General features: G+C 31.3%; 1 protein-coding gene across 1 annotated transcript in view; it reads left to right on the top strand.

The window, feature by feature from the left end:
* The window catches only part of LOC129757569 (nuclear pore complex protein Nup88-like), a 71,963-nt gene extending 54,544 nt beyond the window's left edge, over positions 1–17,419 (top strand). The window contains exon 2 of the mRNA XM_055754843.1: positions 17,221–17,419. Within this exon, the coding sequence (XP_055610818.1) occupies positions 17,221–17,394 (174 nt within the window). The 3' untranslated portion in view covers positions 17,395–17,419. The remainder of the gene's footprint in view (positions 1–17,220) is intronic.
* The last annotated feature ends 1,690 nt before the right edge of the window (positions 17,420–19,109 follow it).

Below are 19,109 nucleotides of genomic sequence, written 5' to 3'. Positions count from 1 at the left end.
CTTTTCTTTTACCTGAAATAAGAACGTCATCTAAATAAACGCAAACATTTTTCAAACCCCCTCAAAATTTGTTCCATAATTTTTTGAAATACAGCGCTACTGGAAGAGGCACCTTGAGGAAGACGATTGTATGTAAACAAGCCAATGATTGTATTGATTACCATGAATTTACGTGATTTTTTAGAAAGTTTTAGCTGAGTATAAGCTCCAGTCAAATCCAATGAACAGAAAAATTTGCAACCTGATAAAGTTGCAAAAATATCTTGGGCCAAGGGAAGAGGGTAGGTGTTGGGAACAAGTACTTTATTAATGGAAACCTTACAATCGATAACCAATCTAATTTCATTATCCTTTTTCAAAACAATGACAACGGGGGAGGCCCATTCGCTTACATTAACTGGTGTTATTATGTTTTGATGTTCAAGATCATTCAGATGTTTAATTACCTTTTCTCGTAGTTTATATGGAACCTCATATGCTTTCTTGAATATAGGACGATTTTCTTTAAGTACCAGATCAGCTTCGAAACCTACAATTGGCTGAGATAAGTCTTTTTCAAAAACATTAGGAAACATTTGTTTGAATTTACCCATATCCTTATTTTCTCCACGGTCGACATTAATATTGTTTACTTGGTTAGAAACCACAAAAGTGCTGCGCCAATTTGGGTAGAATATATCCATCAAATTTCTTCCAAATAATGGGGAAAAATTATTATTGGTTTTTAAAACTATTATCCAAACTTTCACAGCAGCTCCATTCAATTCAACCTTTACGAAAAATTTTCCAAAAATATTTAATGATTTCCCGTTTACCACGACTAATTTGCTTTGGCAGTTATGCATCGGAATGTGGCTGAATAGTGAATCGTAAGTGAACACACTGATCACAGAAACTGCGGCACCACAGTCAATCTCCATCCTCACTTTTTTTCCATCCAAATATGCGTCAACCATACACGGCTCACTCTTGCTCCTTTGAGTTGCAATCGTCATACAAGCAAATACATCATCATCATTGTCATCATCATCATCATCATCATTACCAGAGTTGTTAAGTCTGAGCCTTTTAAAATTGTATGTTTCATCATTAGACATCTCACGTTCATCGACAAAATTTAATGATTGACGAGATCTTTGAAAGTTGCAATTCCGTTTTATGTGCCCTTTGTTCCCACATCTGTTGCATATTAAATTATCGTGATTATATGTTCTTGGAACATTACGAAAATTGCTACGAGAATTAGAAAATCTAAAATTTCTGGAAAATCGATTTGAGTCATATCTGTTTCGAGGAAAATCACGGTTGTCTTTGAAATCAGAATATCTTCTTGGCGCTCTTTCATGACTGTAACTACGACTTCGACCACTACTGCTACTACTTCGGCTCCTGAATCTCACTTGATTTCTGTTCCGACTACGACTTTTCTCATAATCATCATCAAAATTATTTTCATATCTTCTACCCAACCGATGTTTCACCGAAAGAACTCTCCCACTTTCATCTCCAAATACTTGAGATCTCAAATCAGCCAACTCACTTCTCACGACGATTTGTTCCACATTTGCCAACGTTAAGTCCACTTGTCTGAATAATTTCTTTTGCAATTCCTTATCATACAGCCCAAAAATAATTCGATCTCTAATAAACCCATCTTTACGATCTCCAAAGTCACAGTTCTCCGCAAGAAGCTTCAATGCCAAAATATAATTTTCTGACGATTCATTCGGTCCTTGTCGGCGTTGATCAAATTTCCAACGAACCAGCATAACATCATCCTTTTTATCCAACCTTTCTTTCAAACGCTCAATCATACAATTGTAATCAATAGTGCTTAAATCGCGCCCCGGGAAAATCAATTTAAGCTCTTTAAAAATTACCGGTCCACTCAGAGTGATAAATAGACTACGTTTGTTATCGGGCTGTACGTTATTCAATTGGTATAAAAAATCCATCCGCTCCATATACTCTTCAAAACTTGAGCCCTGAACAAAGTAATCCACAGCTCCAATGAGTGCCATAACGACAATCTAGATAGCAAAATATATAGGATATGAACAAAATCAAATTTTTGGAACGACTTACTTGACCTTGATGACTTACGAGTTGAAGCGGTAGCCGTACCACTTATGAGTTCGCACGTGTTGCTGCCGATGGTGATGAGTTGCGTGTGAGATGGTGAATGCGAGTTTCAATTATTAACCTCTCACCTTGCACGATACCACTTATCAAAATAGCTTCTCTTCAAATAATGATTTCACTGATAGTGCAGGATTTTCTTTTTGTTTTTCTTAACAGTTTTTTTTTTTGCAAAACAGATGCCCACCTAAAAAACGGAATTACGACTCACTGTTCACTATTCTCTATAGTTCCCAAACCACGTGTTCTCTGTTACACTTTATTTTCAGTCCTTTAAATTATTGCATTTACAGTTCTCACAATTTATTTTTTTTCCAAACCAAGCCCACGATTGTTTTTCACGCAGTTATTTCTTTAAGATTTTTATTTCCCGCACACTGTGAAATTTTCACGTTGCCTTTCGACGAATTTCACTTTCCAAAAATATTTGGCGCAGTAGTGCTTTTTTTTGTATAAAAATGATAACGTTGTAGCTTCTTTCACAGTTTTTCAAAATTTGGTTGTCTTAAAGAAAAGAGTTCTAATTTGATATCTGAACTACTGCATTAAAACAAAATGGCCCCATACAACCTTTTGTGTGACGGAAAACCACGCTTAAGAAAAACGCTGTATCGCGCTTTTCCGAATTACCTTTCACAATTAAAATATGTGCCACTTCTGAAGAAAACTAACATGCACGCCACAGTTTTCCGCAAAAGTATTAAGCTTTTACTTTTAATAAATCCAGTAACGCAATATGCTTTTTCTCGTCGCCACTAAAATAGATCTTCCTTTCATTAAACACACGTTGAGGCGTTGAGTTCTCAGCAACAAAAGAGACTTGCTCATAACTTTATTTCTTATTTATAGACAATAGAATTCTCACTTCGTGGATAATCGCGATGTCTGATAATTCGGACTTATCGTTAAGGGTATAAGCAAAACAGTTCGAAACTTCGCATATATAACAATATCAAAATGAGATATTTTGATACTAATTTTTTCCTATCTAAATGAGTTATTATTCAGTACTCTTCTTCTTACATCAACATGGCCAAAACATGTAGGCATCCTGGAAAATGAAAAACTTGCGTTCCTCATTTTTCTTTTCAACATAGTATTATTAACATATTATATTAACATATTATTCAGTACTCGTAGGATGTTAAAATATCTCAAATTATATCAAAAAATCTATACGATCATAGCTAAATTATATCAATTTTAGATATGCTCCTTTCAATATTATATCTCGTTCAGATAGCATAGTTTGATATTGGGCAGAACAAAACCTATCAAAATTATAACTTTTCAAGATATGAGTGCTTCGAGAAAAATTACTAGGGGAATGTCAATAAACCATATTATTTGCTAAAACCATGTTCCATTTTTGGTTTCCCAAAAATTGGATCCAATTTCAGGATCTGTTGAGCGAAACTCATTAATGGACGGTTTGGGCCGTTGACTTCGATGTCCGTGTTTCAGAAAAAGTTGTACATATATCAAAATAAGATATACCCGATCAGGAGGGAAAAACTAAATTATAACAAGATGAGATATTTTGATACTAATTTTTTCCTATCTAAACGAGTTATAATTCAGTACTCGTAGGATGTTAAAATATCTCAAATTATATCAAAAAATCTATGCGATCATAGCTAAATTATATCAATTTTAGATATGCTCCTTTCAAGATTATATCTCATTCAGATAGCAAAGTTTGATATTGGACAGAACAAAACCTATCAAAATTATAACTTATCAAGATATGAGTACTTCAAGAAAAATTTCTAGTGGAATGTCAATAAACCACATTATATGCTAGAACCATGCTCCATTTTTGGTTTCCCAAAAATTGGATTCCATTTTATGGATCTGTTGAGCGAAACTCATTAATGGACGGTTTGAACCGTTGACTTCGATGTCCGTGTTTCAGAAAAATTTGCACGTATATCAAAATATGATACAATCATATTATTTTAGGACAATCCGAAAAAAATCTTTTTTATTGAAAATGAGCTCAACTCCATTCAAGTCTGTCAATCAGAATAAGATACAATTGAGATTGGAGAAACTTAAAATCGAAAATTTAAAGTACTCAATAATAACTGAATCAGATGTAAATATCTTGGTGAGATACGTTTGAGTTATTATTTTGATATGCTCTCCTGATCGGAATGCTTCAATTTTGGTTTCCCAAAACTTGGATTCCATTTTATAAATCTGTTGAGCGAAACTCATTAATGCACGGTTTGGGCCGTTGACTTCGATGTCCGTGTTTCATAAAAAGTGGCACGTACATATATCAAAATATGATATAATCATTTTATTTTAGGACAATCCGAAAAAACTTTTATCATTGAAAATGAGCTTAACCCCATTCAAGTCTGTCAATCAGAATAAGATATAATTCAGATTGGAGAGTTTTAAAATCGAAAATTTAGAGTACTTAATTATAACTGAATCAGATGTAAATATCTTGGTGAGAGACGTTTGAGTTATTACTTTGATATGCACTCCTGATCGGGACACTTCCCGATCAGAAGGGAAAAACAAAATTACATCAAAATCAGATATTTTGATTCCTATTTTTTCTATCTAAGTGAGTTATAATTCAGTACTCGTAGGATGTTAAAATATCTCAAATTATATCAAAAAATCTATACGATCATAGCTAAATTATATCAGTATTTGATATGCTCCTATCAAGATTATATCTCGTTCAGATAGCATAGTTTGATATTGGGCAGAACAAATCCTATCAAAATTATAACTTATCAAGATATGGGTGCTTCGAGAAAATTTTCTAGTGGAATGTCGATAAATCACATTATTGGCTAAAACCATGATCCATTTTTGGTTTCCCAAAAATAGGATTCAATTAATGGATCTGTTGAGCGAAACTCATGATTGTACGGTTTGGGCCGTTGACTTCGATGTCCGTGTTTCAGAAAATGTTGCATATATATCAAAATATGATATAATCATTTTATTTTAGGACAATCCGAGCAAAATCTTCATCATTGAAAATGAGCTCAACCCCATTCAAGTCTGTCAATCAGAATAAGATATAATTCAGATTGGAGAAACTCAAAATCGAAATTTTAGAGTACTTAATTATAACTGAATCAGATACAAATATCTTGGTGAGAAACGTTTGAGTTATTATTTTGATATGCTCTCCTGATCGGGTAATCATTTCATTTTGGGACAACCCGAAAAAATTCTATATCATTGAAAATTATCTCAACCTCATTCAAGTCTGTGAATCAGAATAAGATATAATTCAGATTGGAGAAACTTGAAATCTAAATTTTTCAGTACTTAATTATAACTGAATCAGATGTAAATATCTTGGTGAGATACGTTTGAATTATTATTTTGATATACTCTCCTGATCGGGTAGGCTTTGAGAAAACCCGTTTTCATGAGAAATTGATCGAAGGGGACCAAAGTTATTCATGAAGAACCGAATTTTCATGTTCCTCCCGAACAAAATGTCCCAAAATCCCATACAAACTTTAGGCTCGTTGAGCGACCCCTTCCCGTGATCCGATCTGGCCAAAATTTGGCATGAGACCTTGTACTAGGCCTAGGATCAATTTAAGCCTGCAGCGCATAACAATTCACAAGCTTGATATTTCTCATACAAATTTGGGGCAGTCTAATCATCAGGTAACTTCGCTGAAAATTTCATCAAATAACATTCATGCATTCAAAAGTTATTCACAAAACAAAGTGTTGCATTTATTTTTCGAATACACTCTTAAAGCTTAAGACTGCAAAACGTTTTGCTTCATGCCTTTAAAATATCGAGAATTGAATTTTGTTCATTCAAATTTCGTCAAGATTTCCGTTTTTCGCTGAATTGGAATAAGAATTACAAAACGGAAACTTTAATCACTTTTTCTCAGATGTCAAAATTATTCACGGTCTTGCAGAAAGCTGATAATTGTGTTAAAACCAGTATTTCTAAAATTTTTGGCATGTTCTATAGTTCTGCCAAAAACCTGCACAAATTTAAAGAACGAATGAACCTATTCATCTAACCTAATATCTACAAAAAAAATTACAATATTCGGTCACACTGAGTTCAAAAATATGAAATGTTATATTAGCTCTAGCATGACCGTAGGAACGGGGGGGGGGGGGGGGGGGGGTTGGGAGTTAAACACTCCCCCCCTCCTAATGAGGGTTTAGAAAAGCAAGCAGGGTATTCTACTCTACACTCAACATTTTTAATTTCTAATTATATTTTGATCATTGGGTAAGGTTATTCATGAGTAACAATATTAACTCAGAGACAATGCCAAAACCCCTAAAACTAATCCCCGGTTCTGAATTCTGCTTCAATTTTATAAAACTTTGTTGCTTGTTGATAGAAATTGGTTTCTTAAAATTAAGTTTTAAATAAGATTTTACTGATTGCAAACGTTCTAGTTCCATATTATTTGAATCTTAATTGCATTTCAGTTTTCGTATTTCGAATTCTGTATCCAGTTCGGGATTTTTGATAATTCAAAATTGGATACGAAATTTATATGCGTTTTCAAATAAAATTAGAAATCATCTTAGGTTTAGTTTGATTTTTTATCGAAGTTTTTAAACTCATTTCCTATAAAATCCATTTTTTTAATTTAAAAATTACATCTAAAAATCCTAACATTTTAAAGCTTCAAACTGGCGATCCAGAATTGAAAACTTGAATCATATTCATATTTTTTTATATTCACATTTTATTTTAAATTTGCAAGTCGCATGGAAGTTATAATAAAAATAATTAATTCTGATTGAAACCCAACACATCAGGATTAAAATTAAAGGTTCATGGTTGAGAGTCTTAAACAAATTCCAATTCTTGGCTTGTAATGGAAATGCCAATTTGGAATCCAAATTCAGGAATAATTTTTTTATGTTTCAGAAATCGCATTGAAATTCTAAAACCAACTCTAAAATTCGAATTCTGAGTTCAGGTGCAGAATTAAAATTTAGAATTAATGTTCGAGATGTTCATTTAGATTCAGCTCGTTAATGAGTTTCACAATCAAAATAAAATTATCAAAATGACTTTTTCGTAGGACAATTTATCTTGTAAGAGTTCGAATACTTATAATTTTGATTGTTAGTTGATTTTAAAATATCAAATTCTTCATCAAGTCATTTTGATAACATAATTTAGCTTAAAATTACAAATTTAATGTTAAATTCGAGTTAGTTTTGTCATTTGTTAAGGAAAATGCGATTTTTATTTTTCTCAATATCATCTACAGGGTTTTAATTGTAGAATTGGTTTTCGATGAAAAATATTCTGTGTTATCATCCTGTAAACAAATTGTAGGGAATTCCATACTTTTCTGTAGTTTTTTTTAGTTGCAGTTTTTTCAACAGCAAAATTTCAAACCAAAATCTTAAACTTGGAATGAGTTCACAAGAATCAGATTTGAACGACAAAATTTGAACATTACTTTAACTTTTGAAAATTTCAATTATTTTTAAAGGTTTCTGGAAAAAAAGCTTTTTCTATGCTAAAATCTAATGAGAAGCTAGGTTCACCAGTGTGTTTTCAGCTAATTCCAAGATTTCTTTTTTTACTAGACGGTTCCTTAAATGAATACCTTAGCTTACCATTTCAAAGTTTTTTTTTAAAGTCTCTACTTTATACGAAAATCTTTTATGTAAAGAACTTAAAATTGAATAATTAAATAGTATAAAAAATTCTCTTTTTTTTATTCGTGTATTGATTAAGCAAAAATATCGTGGTTAAAAATAATCACTAAACCCCCCCCCCCCCCCCCCCCCCCCCCCAATGAGTCGGTTCTTCCTACGGCCCTGAGCTTTAGTGATTTTCGAGATATGATACGTCCAATTTCTAGTTCTGTTGATAAAATTTTATTAATAAGTAATTTCAAATCAGTGCATGAGACATAGAGACAAATCGTTTAGGTTATCTTAATGAAATATCGACTTTTAATATTTATTTAAAGTTGAAACATTTATTTTTACCTGTACTTATGAAATATAACTCGTTTGAATTGACTTTAAAAAATGAGCTGTATATCGTATACGAATTTGAAATTATTTTCTTATTTATGCAATCAGAAATTTACTTTAATCAGTTATAATCTGGGGTTCTTAATGAGCTTCGAATTGAAAAATTGACGACGCATACTTGATTAAATCCGAAATAAATGTTTTGCATATGATTTTCAATCTATTTCTTTTTAAATCTCTTATAAAGTGAAAATTTTAAAAATCACCCTACTCTATAAATTAAAAATTTAAAAAGAAGAGTTTCATACAAATTAAATTTTCGAAATTTGTGTGCTCTATTTGAGGGGCTATTATTCAATGTTAAGATGGCAAACATTCAAGTTTATGCTTACTGTTGAGCAAAAGAAACTATTTAACCTCCCTTCCTTCTAACCTAGGATCAACGATTAGTACAAGTATATAGTCGTCACAAAAGCTTACTTGTAGAAGTTAAAGGTCTGGATAAATTATTTTAAAAAAAAATCAAGTATCGTAATCCGGGATAAGATTGATCACTTTTTTCATTCATTATTGTATATTTTGGAAAGGGATGCTTTATCGTAACACCTTAAAGTTTTAAAAGTCTTACTGAGGCACGAAGTATAAAAACATGATCATTTCTTACCGAATACGTAAACGACATTAGTGGCTACAATTAAATGTTTATCGCTGAAGCAGATTTCATGTTTCGGAGTAACTTTGATCAGCATGGTTTTAACGTATCCCAAAAACTTTAAAATTTTTATTTTGGTGCCATTCAGTGAAAAAGACATAAAAACATCAATTACATTTATTTGTTGTTAGGGCCGATTACGTTTTCTTTCAAAAACATTTAAATTTAAAAAATGGACAATGATAATGCATATATTTAGGGGAAAATTTTTAACATTGGTAAATTTTTTTTGTTACAAAATAAAGATGAAATTTTACCTTCATACAATCTCCTAGGCCCTCCTACTATTCCCATTTTTTTTCTTCCAATTGAACCATTATTCGGTAGGGTTCCTAGCCATTTGTTAATACAGGCTAACTTTTGGAAAATGTTCTTATTTTTTAAATATCATAAATGCATCATTAAATGGCTATAAAAAAAGCATTAAAACTATGCATATACAAAGGCAAAAAGTTTAACTATCACATAAAACAACCCGTTTGCTCCTAAATGCTTTGGTTTCATCAGAAGAAGTGTTTTATTGCGAGCCACCGAACAAATAGATATTTTAAGATTTTGAAATAACATTTTTACAAACAGCAAAAATTTCCAAAAATCAACCAAATTTTGCGTACATAAAACTCAATTAGTAGGTTTTCAAACGTAGAAAACAGTTTTCTGAAATTTAAACTATAGACTGAGTTATTGCAAGCAAAAACAGTATTTGCAATATACTCTCAGTTGGAAAGATAGAGTTTAAAAAAAAATTTAACTCAGCCCATGGAAACTAGTTCATCAAAAAGTGGTTTAGAATTAAAACAAAATCTGTATAAATCTGTATTGCCGTTAAAAAATCCGTATACAAATCTGTATCTGTATTGACGTTAAAAATCTGTATAATACAGAAAAATCTGTATATAGGGTAAATGTACCCGAACTTGGCCCCTAAGGCATGGTTGACTATATTTCCCATGATTGTAGTCTTCCTGTAATATGTACCTTCAAAAGTCCTTCGACAAATATGATTGCTTACTAGCCTGAAATGTAGTAAAAATATGTCCTTGCTTTAAAGCGGTGGATAATTTGATATAAACCTGATCAAACTATTGATTGAAATGCTCCTTATTGTGGCCCCCGTTCCGAATTGTGGCCCTTTATGAGTTCCTTAAATTGGCCGCCTCTAGAAGAAATTTGCCTCACTAATACAACAACAGCCCCCACGAATTCGTAGATAATATCCTGGAAGGAAGCACAACAATGTTCTGTGTTGTTTTCAAAAAGTCGAAAGTACGAAATGTCAACCAATTTATAAAATTGATATTTGTGTGCTGAATTATAATCTTACGTAAAAAAGTTTCATTTGTTTGTTTCAGTTTTTGGTGTGTTTAAAATTTCTATTATCAGAATGACAATCTAGAAAATAGGTTCCAAAATATTACATTGGTTAACATAAATATGTTTATTAACCGAGCAAACAAATCGTTTGTCAAATTTTTTTAAATGAAATCATGATAGATCTGTTTCCATTGAAGTTAACATACGATAGTGAATGTTCATATTTTTTTATTCCACTCCCATAGAAGGAGGAGAGTCATTTTAAAAACCATTATGACCGAGGCAAGAAACAAGCTAAAGCTAAAACTCAATTAAGCGAACGATTCTTTGAATCATACATATTTAAAATGTCGCCCTTAGGAATTTTCTAGCAACCGTTTGCGTACACCCGGATAGCAAAACAAAACAAACTATCGCTCACTCCAGCCAGCCTGATAGAAATAGATTGCATCTCACTCGTTCGTTTGGGGACTATGGGCGATGGGCGCGCTCGCAACTCGGGTATACGATTTCTCGTGTGTTAGACAGAGAAAGCAATAGCCTCCACTCCGATTTCACTCCGATTAGCTGTCATTCTTATGGAAATCTGTGTAAGAGTAAAGAGCAAGCTTTATTCTTTTTAGCAGGCCCAATCCCAATAGCCAATGGAAGCGAACAACAAATTTACAAGCTGGGTGAAATTCAAGCTGCATCCCACTCGCACTCATGCAAAATCATCATCCAAACTCGGCAGCGCTTCCTTCGCATATTCCTTTCCTACGGAAAACAAACGTCGTCACCTCATGCACAGTGATCCATAATATAAAACAAACTTGGTCAAAACATTATTTTTGATTTCATATGAAATTGAAAACAATAAAATTTAGCTCTTTATAACATAATTTTTCAACATTGTAACCCAACTACTTTTTTTTAATAAACATAATATTTAGAATGTCATAATTTGAACTTTGTAACCATTCCTTTCAAAGCGACACATAAACAGCAAATGTTCAGCTCCAGCACAAATAAAATGAAATCAAAATACGTTGGACCTTATTTCCATTTGTAGATTTCTTTTTTGGGTATGGATAAAGTTACTTCAACGTTGAGATCCAAGATATCGATTCGGATCCGAATCCTGTTGATTTTGTGCTCAGAAGTTGATAATTTACCAAAAAAAAAGGCAGCTAAACTTTTAGTATTATAATTCCAACTAAGATGCCAAATACGCTTGAGAGATAAATAAATTGATTATAGTCCAAAATACATTTATGGTATTTTTAAGTTATTTCAATTCAATCATTCTTTTTACTTTCGACCGGTTTTAAATTTCCAGACCACTGTGCACTAACGGCCGACGATTCGGCTGCCGGCTACCGGCTACCGTCTGCCTGCTGATTTCGTTCTCACACATACATACAAACCTCAATTAGTGGAATTTCATGCCAAGATTAGGCGAAAAAAATTTTTATAATTTCTTCAATTTTAGATCAAATATGTACGTTGTTTGGAGTAGGTTATAATTTTATATTTTTTGCCACGTTTTGCTGTGACCAACGGTATTTTTTAGTGATTTTTTCATAGGGAAGTGTGTTTTTTAAATCGATCCGAAGGTGGCAGATGCACTAGCAAGGTAGGTTCATTTCAGATTTTTCCCGAAAATCGTAATTTTACTTCCAGTTCGTCATGTGAAAAAAAATTATTACGCAGTTATTTGGACTCAATTGCGAACAAATGCTATGCAGAATGTAGACAAATGCGATTTTCTTTTATGTTTGATTTATTTTATATTTTTAGGCACATGTTTGACATACAAATTACCAAAATGCATTTTGGCATGCCAAGATAAGGAGCATGCCAAGTTAAGGCTCACCTACCCTATGACACCGCTGATGCGAACCATTAACGTTTGACGAGGGTGGGACGTAGGAAATTAAGAGGGGGAGAGAAAAGGGAACGTAAAAACGAGCCTGCGAGCTTAAAGCTCGAGACGAATGATAAGCATTTGTCCGGTTTGTTCCAATTCGCTTCTTCAAACATAAAATCGTATCAGAAATGATAACTTAAGTCATTTCATTTATAATGGTGATGCGAATCGAAATTCCAACTGCATAGTGAAAAGTTCGTTTAAATTGTCGTCTGAAGTCAGTTTAAATCGGATATGATAGAAAGTTCGAAATGTTTGTAAATTTTGAAATGATTCTGCTCCCGCGCGGGCTTCAAGTAAGAAAATCATCATCTTGTTCTCTCTGCAAGCAGCAGTGCATCCAGATGGCTAAAACTAAGATGGGATTATCTCAATTATCAGATCCTTTCGGCTTCGTCGACCGATAATTATACATTTCTGTGAGAATGTCAAAAAAGATCTTAAATATTAAAAAAAAATGTGTACATCATGCATTTCATGTTTATTTAAACAATGACTAAATACCACACGTAAGCCACCTCAGACTGGAATTTTTCCAGATTAAGCATTCTTCGTACCAAGTCGGGGCTTTGGTTTGAAACTCACACAAGGACCTTCATCATCGTTTGACGGATATCCGGGTTTCTTCAAACGTATTCCGATTCCGATTATATTGTACTGCTCCAACAGATTCCAGTATTTAAGGCTACGGTAAAAAAAAAACCCGTGCTATAGTGTACAATCAGGCGATACATACACGGAAAAAAGTGTTGAAATAGTCAACCTCACACACTTCTGTGGCTCCATAGGCATTCGGATTACTGGAAAATAAAGTGATGGCTGGGGGAAAACCCCGGTACAAATCATACAAATTCCACCATTTGATGTTTTCGCACAAGTGTTTTTCGCCACTTAAAAGCGCAGTCACAGGGGCAGGTATAATTTATTTCAATTTTTCTCGCATCTCAAGCCCATGAAGCGAGCGAGGTTTGAAGCGTTTCTATACTTTTTTTTATATTTCTTCCTTTCTCCATTCGGTTTCCGTATGGTGGTTGTTGTTGTTGTTGAGGAAAACCATTGACTGAAGGAATTATCCGCGGATATGCACCAAGAGTATGGTATGTTGGCGGTTTGGCCCGCCTCGTGCTTTTGCGGTGTGATTTTCTCGCAGGTCGATGAGCGTTTTCCCGCGACTATGTTGAGGAAAAGGAAAAAAAAATCAACCACACCAACCGGGAAAATACAACGGAAACCGGCGAAAGAGCAAAATTGCCGCTTCAATGAGTTCGCGTTTGGTGCTTTGATTTTTTCACGGGGTTTTGCTTGCCCGCTCAAGTGGTCTGTGTGTGGTACCTTTGGCTTTTGATTTCCGTTGCTGCTGTTCAGCTGGTTTGATATACGTATATTTTCCCGGTTTCTTTGAAACGAAAAGGAAATCTTTGATTTCACTGTAATTTTCCTCTTCAAATAATTGCTGTTAGAGGTTTTTGTTCGAAGAAAATCAGACAAAATCAATGTTGAAACAACAAGGACACTTTTGTTCAATTTCAGTTGGATAACGAGAAAATCTGGGTCTGAGTCTAGGCTACGGATTTGAACTCGTTTTCCAAATTCTGAAAGCTGAATAAGAAAAATGAAAACCATAAACAAAAAATTAAAGATACAAAAACAAAAAAAAATAAAAGTAAAAAAGGATTAAAAATAACAAAAAACAAAAATAAAAAAATAAAACAAACCAACAAAATAGAAAAATATAAAAAAAAAACATAAAAATAAAAAAAATTAAAAAATAAAATTGAAAAAAACAAAAAAAAATCATAAAAAATAAAAACAAAATAAGAAAAATTTAAAAAAAAATAAAAAAAATTAAAAAAAAAACAAAAAAAAAATAAAAAAAAACCAAATTTTAAAAATTAAAAAAAAACAAAATAAAAAAATAAAAAAAAAACAAAAAAAAATTAAAAAAAATAAAAAATTAAAAAAAAACAAAAAAATAAAAAAAAAAACAAGTGAATAAAAAAATAATAGAATAAAAAAATAAAAGAATAAAAAAAAACAAACAAAAAAACAAAATAAAAAATAAATAAAAATACAAACTGCAAAAAAAAAATTGATAAAAAATAAAAAAAAACAAAATTGATGAAAAAAAATCAAAAAAAAAAATATAAAAGATAAAATACTAAAAAAAGTTTAAAAATAATTAAAAAAAAAAAACCAAAATAAAAAAATAACAAAATGAAAACAAAATAATAAAATTACAAAAAAATAAAAAATTTAAAAATACAAACAAAAGTAAACAAAAGAAAAAAAAATTAAAATAATAAGAAAAGGTTTCAAACAGAGAAAAAAAAAAAGGAAAAGTTTACAAAATGAGAAAAAATAATTAAATTTCGATGAAAAAAAATAAAAATTAAAAAGAATTTTAGCCTTGAAGAGAAAGTAAAAATAAAAGAAAGATGAATTTTTTTTTTATAAAAATTGAAAAAAATGAAAAAAAGAGATAAAAATGAAAAAAATAAGATAAAAAATAAATAAAAGAAAAAAATAACATTATAAAAAAACAAAATTTAAACATAAATATGAAAAAGTAATAAAATAAAACAAAATTAAAAAAATCAAAAAAAAATAAGAAAATAAAAAAAATCAAATTAAAACAAAATAAAAAATTAAAAAAGTTTAAAAAAATTAAGGAAAAATAAAAAATAATTGTTGAAGATTTATAAAAGAAAAAAAAAGAAATTTAAAAAATAGTAAAGATTACAAAAAAAGAAAGAAAACAAAAATTAATATGGAAGAAAAATATAAAAAGAAGAAGAAATAATTAACAAAGAAGAAAAAAATAAACAAAGAAAAAAAAATAAAGAAAGAAGATAAAAATAAAAGAAAGATGAAAAAATTTTATAAGAATAGGAAAATTTTTTTTAGAAAAAAGCAGGAAAATTTGAAAGTTAAATAAAATTAAAAAATAAAAAAAGTCAAAAGAATTTTTAAAAAACTTAAACAAAAATCAAAATATATAAAAAAATGTATAAAAAATTAAAAAAAAAGATTTAAAAATAATAAAAATTATTCGTTCGTTTTTGGCATTATTCGATTTTGGCAATATCCGATTTTTTCACATTTTCCAAAATCAAACGCTTTTTTGGAAAGGCATTACCGTATAGTTTTCGATATAACAGGAGAAAAACAATAAAGACAAAAACCATCAAAACAATCTTGAATGTTGGCAAAATAGAACAACAATAACAAAAAAAAATGTAAATAAAAATGCAAAAATTATTAAAAAAAAAACTTAAAAATAAATTCAAACAAAAAAATAGAAATAATGAAAAATATTTACAAATATGATAGAAATAACAAACATTCTATATATTACAAAAAAGTTCTAAATGTTAATAAAAATGTAAAAATTATTTAAAAAAAAACTCAAAAATAAATACAAACAAAAAAATAGAAATAATGAAAAATATTTACAAATATGATAGAAATAACAAACATTCTATATATTACAAAAAAGTTCTAAATGTGTCTAAAAATTAATTAAAAAAATAAGAAAAAATGACTAAAAGTTATCATAAAATAATGAAAAATTGAGTTAGTAATAATAATAATGAATTATTTTTACTCATAGGTGTGAAAAAGTTGATAAATACCTTTCGATTTTAGCACGGTTCGATTTTGGCAACATAAAGTTCTCCAGCAGGTTGCCAAAATCGAAAAGGGCCTGGAAATAAACAAAAATAAAAAAAAAGATTTATTTTTTATAAAAAAAATAATAATTTGGACAAAACTCAGAAATTATTTAATGAAAATAAAAAAAAAAAAAACACTAGAAATTCTTTTTTTTTGTATCTTTACATGTCAAGAGATTTTGAATTGAGGTTGCCAAAAAATTGGTTTGATTTTTGTTAATTTTGATAAAAAGCAAACTCGGTTTTTTACAAAAAATCGAAAATCATAATAACTCTTTTCGAGATTTTTGTTTGTTTTTTTTGCAAATATAGTGGATAAATCTGGTTTCTTTTCAAAATAAAATCCGGGCAGTCTATAATGCTCAATTTAAACTCTATTAAAAATATCGAAATTTTGAAAGCTCGTGTGGAATCAGGAATGAATCATCCAAAAAGATGAAAATCCCCGGAAAAAAAGCTCGTTTTGTACACTATTATGGAAATTTTAACCGAACCGAACCGAACCGAACATAACAAGTTCCCATCAAAATTTCAACACGGTGACTTTTGTAAGGATCAATTAGAAAAAAAATCGGCATATCTGAAAAATCGTCACACTAAAGAAGAGACTTTCCGCTGTCCACGCACTATTCACAAAAAAATTGGATCGGGGGAACACTTTTTTTAATTTTACGAACAAAATACACGAGAAATTTTAAAAGTTTTACCAACAATTATTTTAATGGCTTTAAATTTTCATTTTTCAATTATTTTTTTCGTTCAATTGATTTCGAGCTCAAAATTTTCCTCCGATGACACATTTCTTCATTGAAAATTTGCTAGCTCATCTAATTATCTATTCATGATTCCACCCCGAGGCAACCCAGTCCTTCCTGAGCCAGTGTCCCTCCTCGATATTGATGGCTAAATTATAGGAAAAAAAAACCCTCCCCAGCCAGATTTTTCCCTCGAAATAGGCAAAACGCGCGCGCGAAAAAAATTACTCTCATTCATCATCGCTTCAGTAGGATTTCAAAAGTTCGACCCCATCTCTTCATCGCTGGTCGTTTTGTCGTTTGCCTCGCGCCGAATGTTTATTATCAGTTGATATCAATTATTCATATTTATTGCCTGCCGAGAAAGAAAGTGAAGTAAATTTAATGAGAGTTGAGCCCGAAAAAAAACTAGCTGACGACGTAAACGCAATCGAATTTTTCCTTCGCTGCTTTCGAAGAAAATTTTACGATATCGAAGCTGAGATAGGAAGAAAAGTGACGGTAAATCTCATTAATGAGTTGAAACCCCCCGGCTCATTGGGTTGTAAATTATTTTCAAACATTGACTTGAAATTATTTTCTTCGCGGTCGTTAAATTTCGTTCGGCTTGTTTCAGCTTTTTTTCGTGAAATATTGAACACTTTAATCAAAATCAACTTTAAAATTTATATTTTTTCAGCTACTTTCTACCATTAAAACCCAAATATTTGTGGATTCATGTTTGCTTTTTTCTTCTTTTCATTTCCTCAGACGCTAATTCCATCGGCCCCGCAAAACTTTGCCGTGGAGAAGATTGTGCCGTCGATCGAGGCCACCTTCCTGGCGCTGAGTGGCCCACGGGGTCTCACGATTCTGGAACTGCCCCGACGTTGGGGACCCAATGGGCAGTACCAGAATGGGCGGGAGAGCATCATTTGCCGGTAAGTTTCTCGCTTCTTCTTCTGTTATTTCGGGGGTAGTGTTTTTCGATGGTAAAACCAAGAAAAAGGAAAGGGAAGCGAAATTTGTAATCGGTGACCTTTTGGCCGTTTTGCTGTAAGAGGTGTATTTCTGGTTTTCGTAACTCATAAAGGATACATAGAGTTACGGCAAAGTTATGTTCAATCAAGTCGAATAAAGTTTGACAATTCAGCACCAACACGAGAAAAGGGTCTATGTTCATTTATGACGTTTCGAGAAAAACGCGTTTGAAAATTTTGCAATCTGTTTTAAATCGCTAATTTAAATTCACGAGGAATTTTCCAAGTCTATATGGTCAAAAAGGTGCGTAGGATCATTCTAAATATGTTTTTATCGATACGACGGTGTTATCATGGAAAAATAGCTCGCAATTGTTTATAGACCCTAGCTGGAGTATGAAATTCGTCTAAATGATTTATACACCCTTTGCTTTGTACTGTATGTCTCATATGTGTGAGTGAGATGAAGATAAAATTTCCCCTATTTTTTGACAAAGGCTTATGGTTCTAGCTACAGGAGTTCTGCATTCTTCCCCATTTAATTTTTTGCATCTAGACCGTTTGCTTTGTTGTGGAGTAAAGGGTGTATAAAACAATCTGTGTGAGGATAATGTCATTTTATGGCTCTAAATTTTTTAGACCCTTTACTCAAACTGCATTATAAATCTTACGAAAACTGAAAAGCTAAAAACGGTTTTTGTGTTAAGTAGAGCTCATATTGGGCTATTTGAATCCCCTGAAAACGGGGTTTGTTTACTTTGTCTTTTATACCCTTTTCACATGTTGGTGCTGAATTAAATACTGTACATTTGAATTATGCTTCAAAGTGTAGCTAGCACACTGTTAGCGAGCGAAAAAACAAAATATCTCATATTTGGTCCGCAATGCGTTAAGTCAACTGTCATTAGAAGGGTTTTAATATATTTATGGAAAAAAAATCTCCATAGAATACGCAAAACCGGTAATGTCCTTTATATTCGTGTGTCCGAAATTCACCTGAAATTCATTGTTGGTGATTATATTTCAAATTTCAGAATTCAGAAACCAGAGCTTAATAGTCACATTCAGTATGCGATAAACTAATTTTTAATTGTTACATCATCTTTTTAATTCAATCGAAAAGTGTAAACAAAATTATAAAAAAATAAAAATTTGCATCAGGTATGAGTTTAGATGTGAAGAAACGATTGTTAATGTACCTAACTCAAAATTGATAATTTTGGCACCTCATCATTCTGATCCCAAGAGCCTCAATTATATTCCTTCTCCTTTGCATATAAACCTGCTTTAACTATTTTCTGTAGAAATCCTAAATCGTTATCGAATAACCTTCGAATTCAAAGTTTGAATAACTAAAAATTTTAAGTCCTTTCACCCTTTTACATTTAACATTTGAAATAAATTCTTATTTTGGCTAAATAAAAACCCTGATAGACATATTCATTTATGTATTTTAAAACTGAGGAGATCATAAAATGTCAATCCGAAAATCGGGAAAAACCGGGAAATTGAAATGGAAATTCGCTGGCACCCTGCTAGCAACACGTTTGAAAAGAATATCATACAAACTTTTGCACCGATTTGAAAACAATCTTTAAAATAACTAAACAACAATTTAAAAAAGTGAAGACAAAATAATCCAAAACAATACATAAACAAAATGCCAAAAATGGCAAAATT

This window comes from Uranotaenia lowii, chromosome 3 (assembly GCF_029784155.1).
Source record: "Uranotaenia lowii strain MFRU-FL chromosome 3, ASM2978415v1, whole genome shotgun sequence".
Classification (NCBI taxonomy): domain Eukaryota; kingdom Metazoa; phylum Arthropoda; class Insecta; order Diptera; family Culicidae; genus Uranotaenia; species Uranotaenia lowii.
Note: the sequence above shows the minus strand (reverse complement) of the source record. Positions and strands in the feature narration are given on the sequence as shown.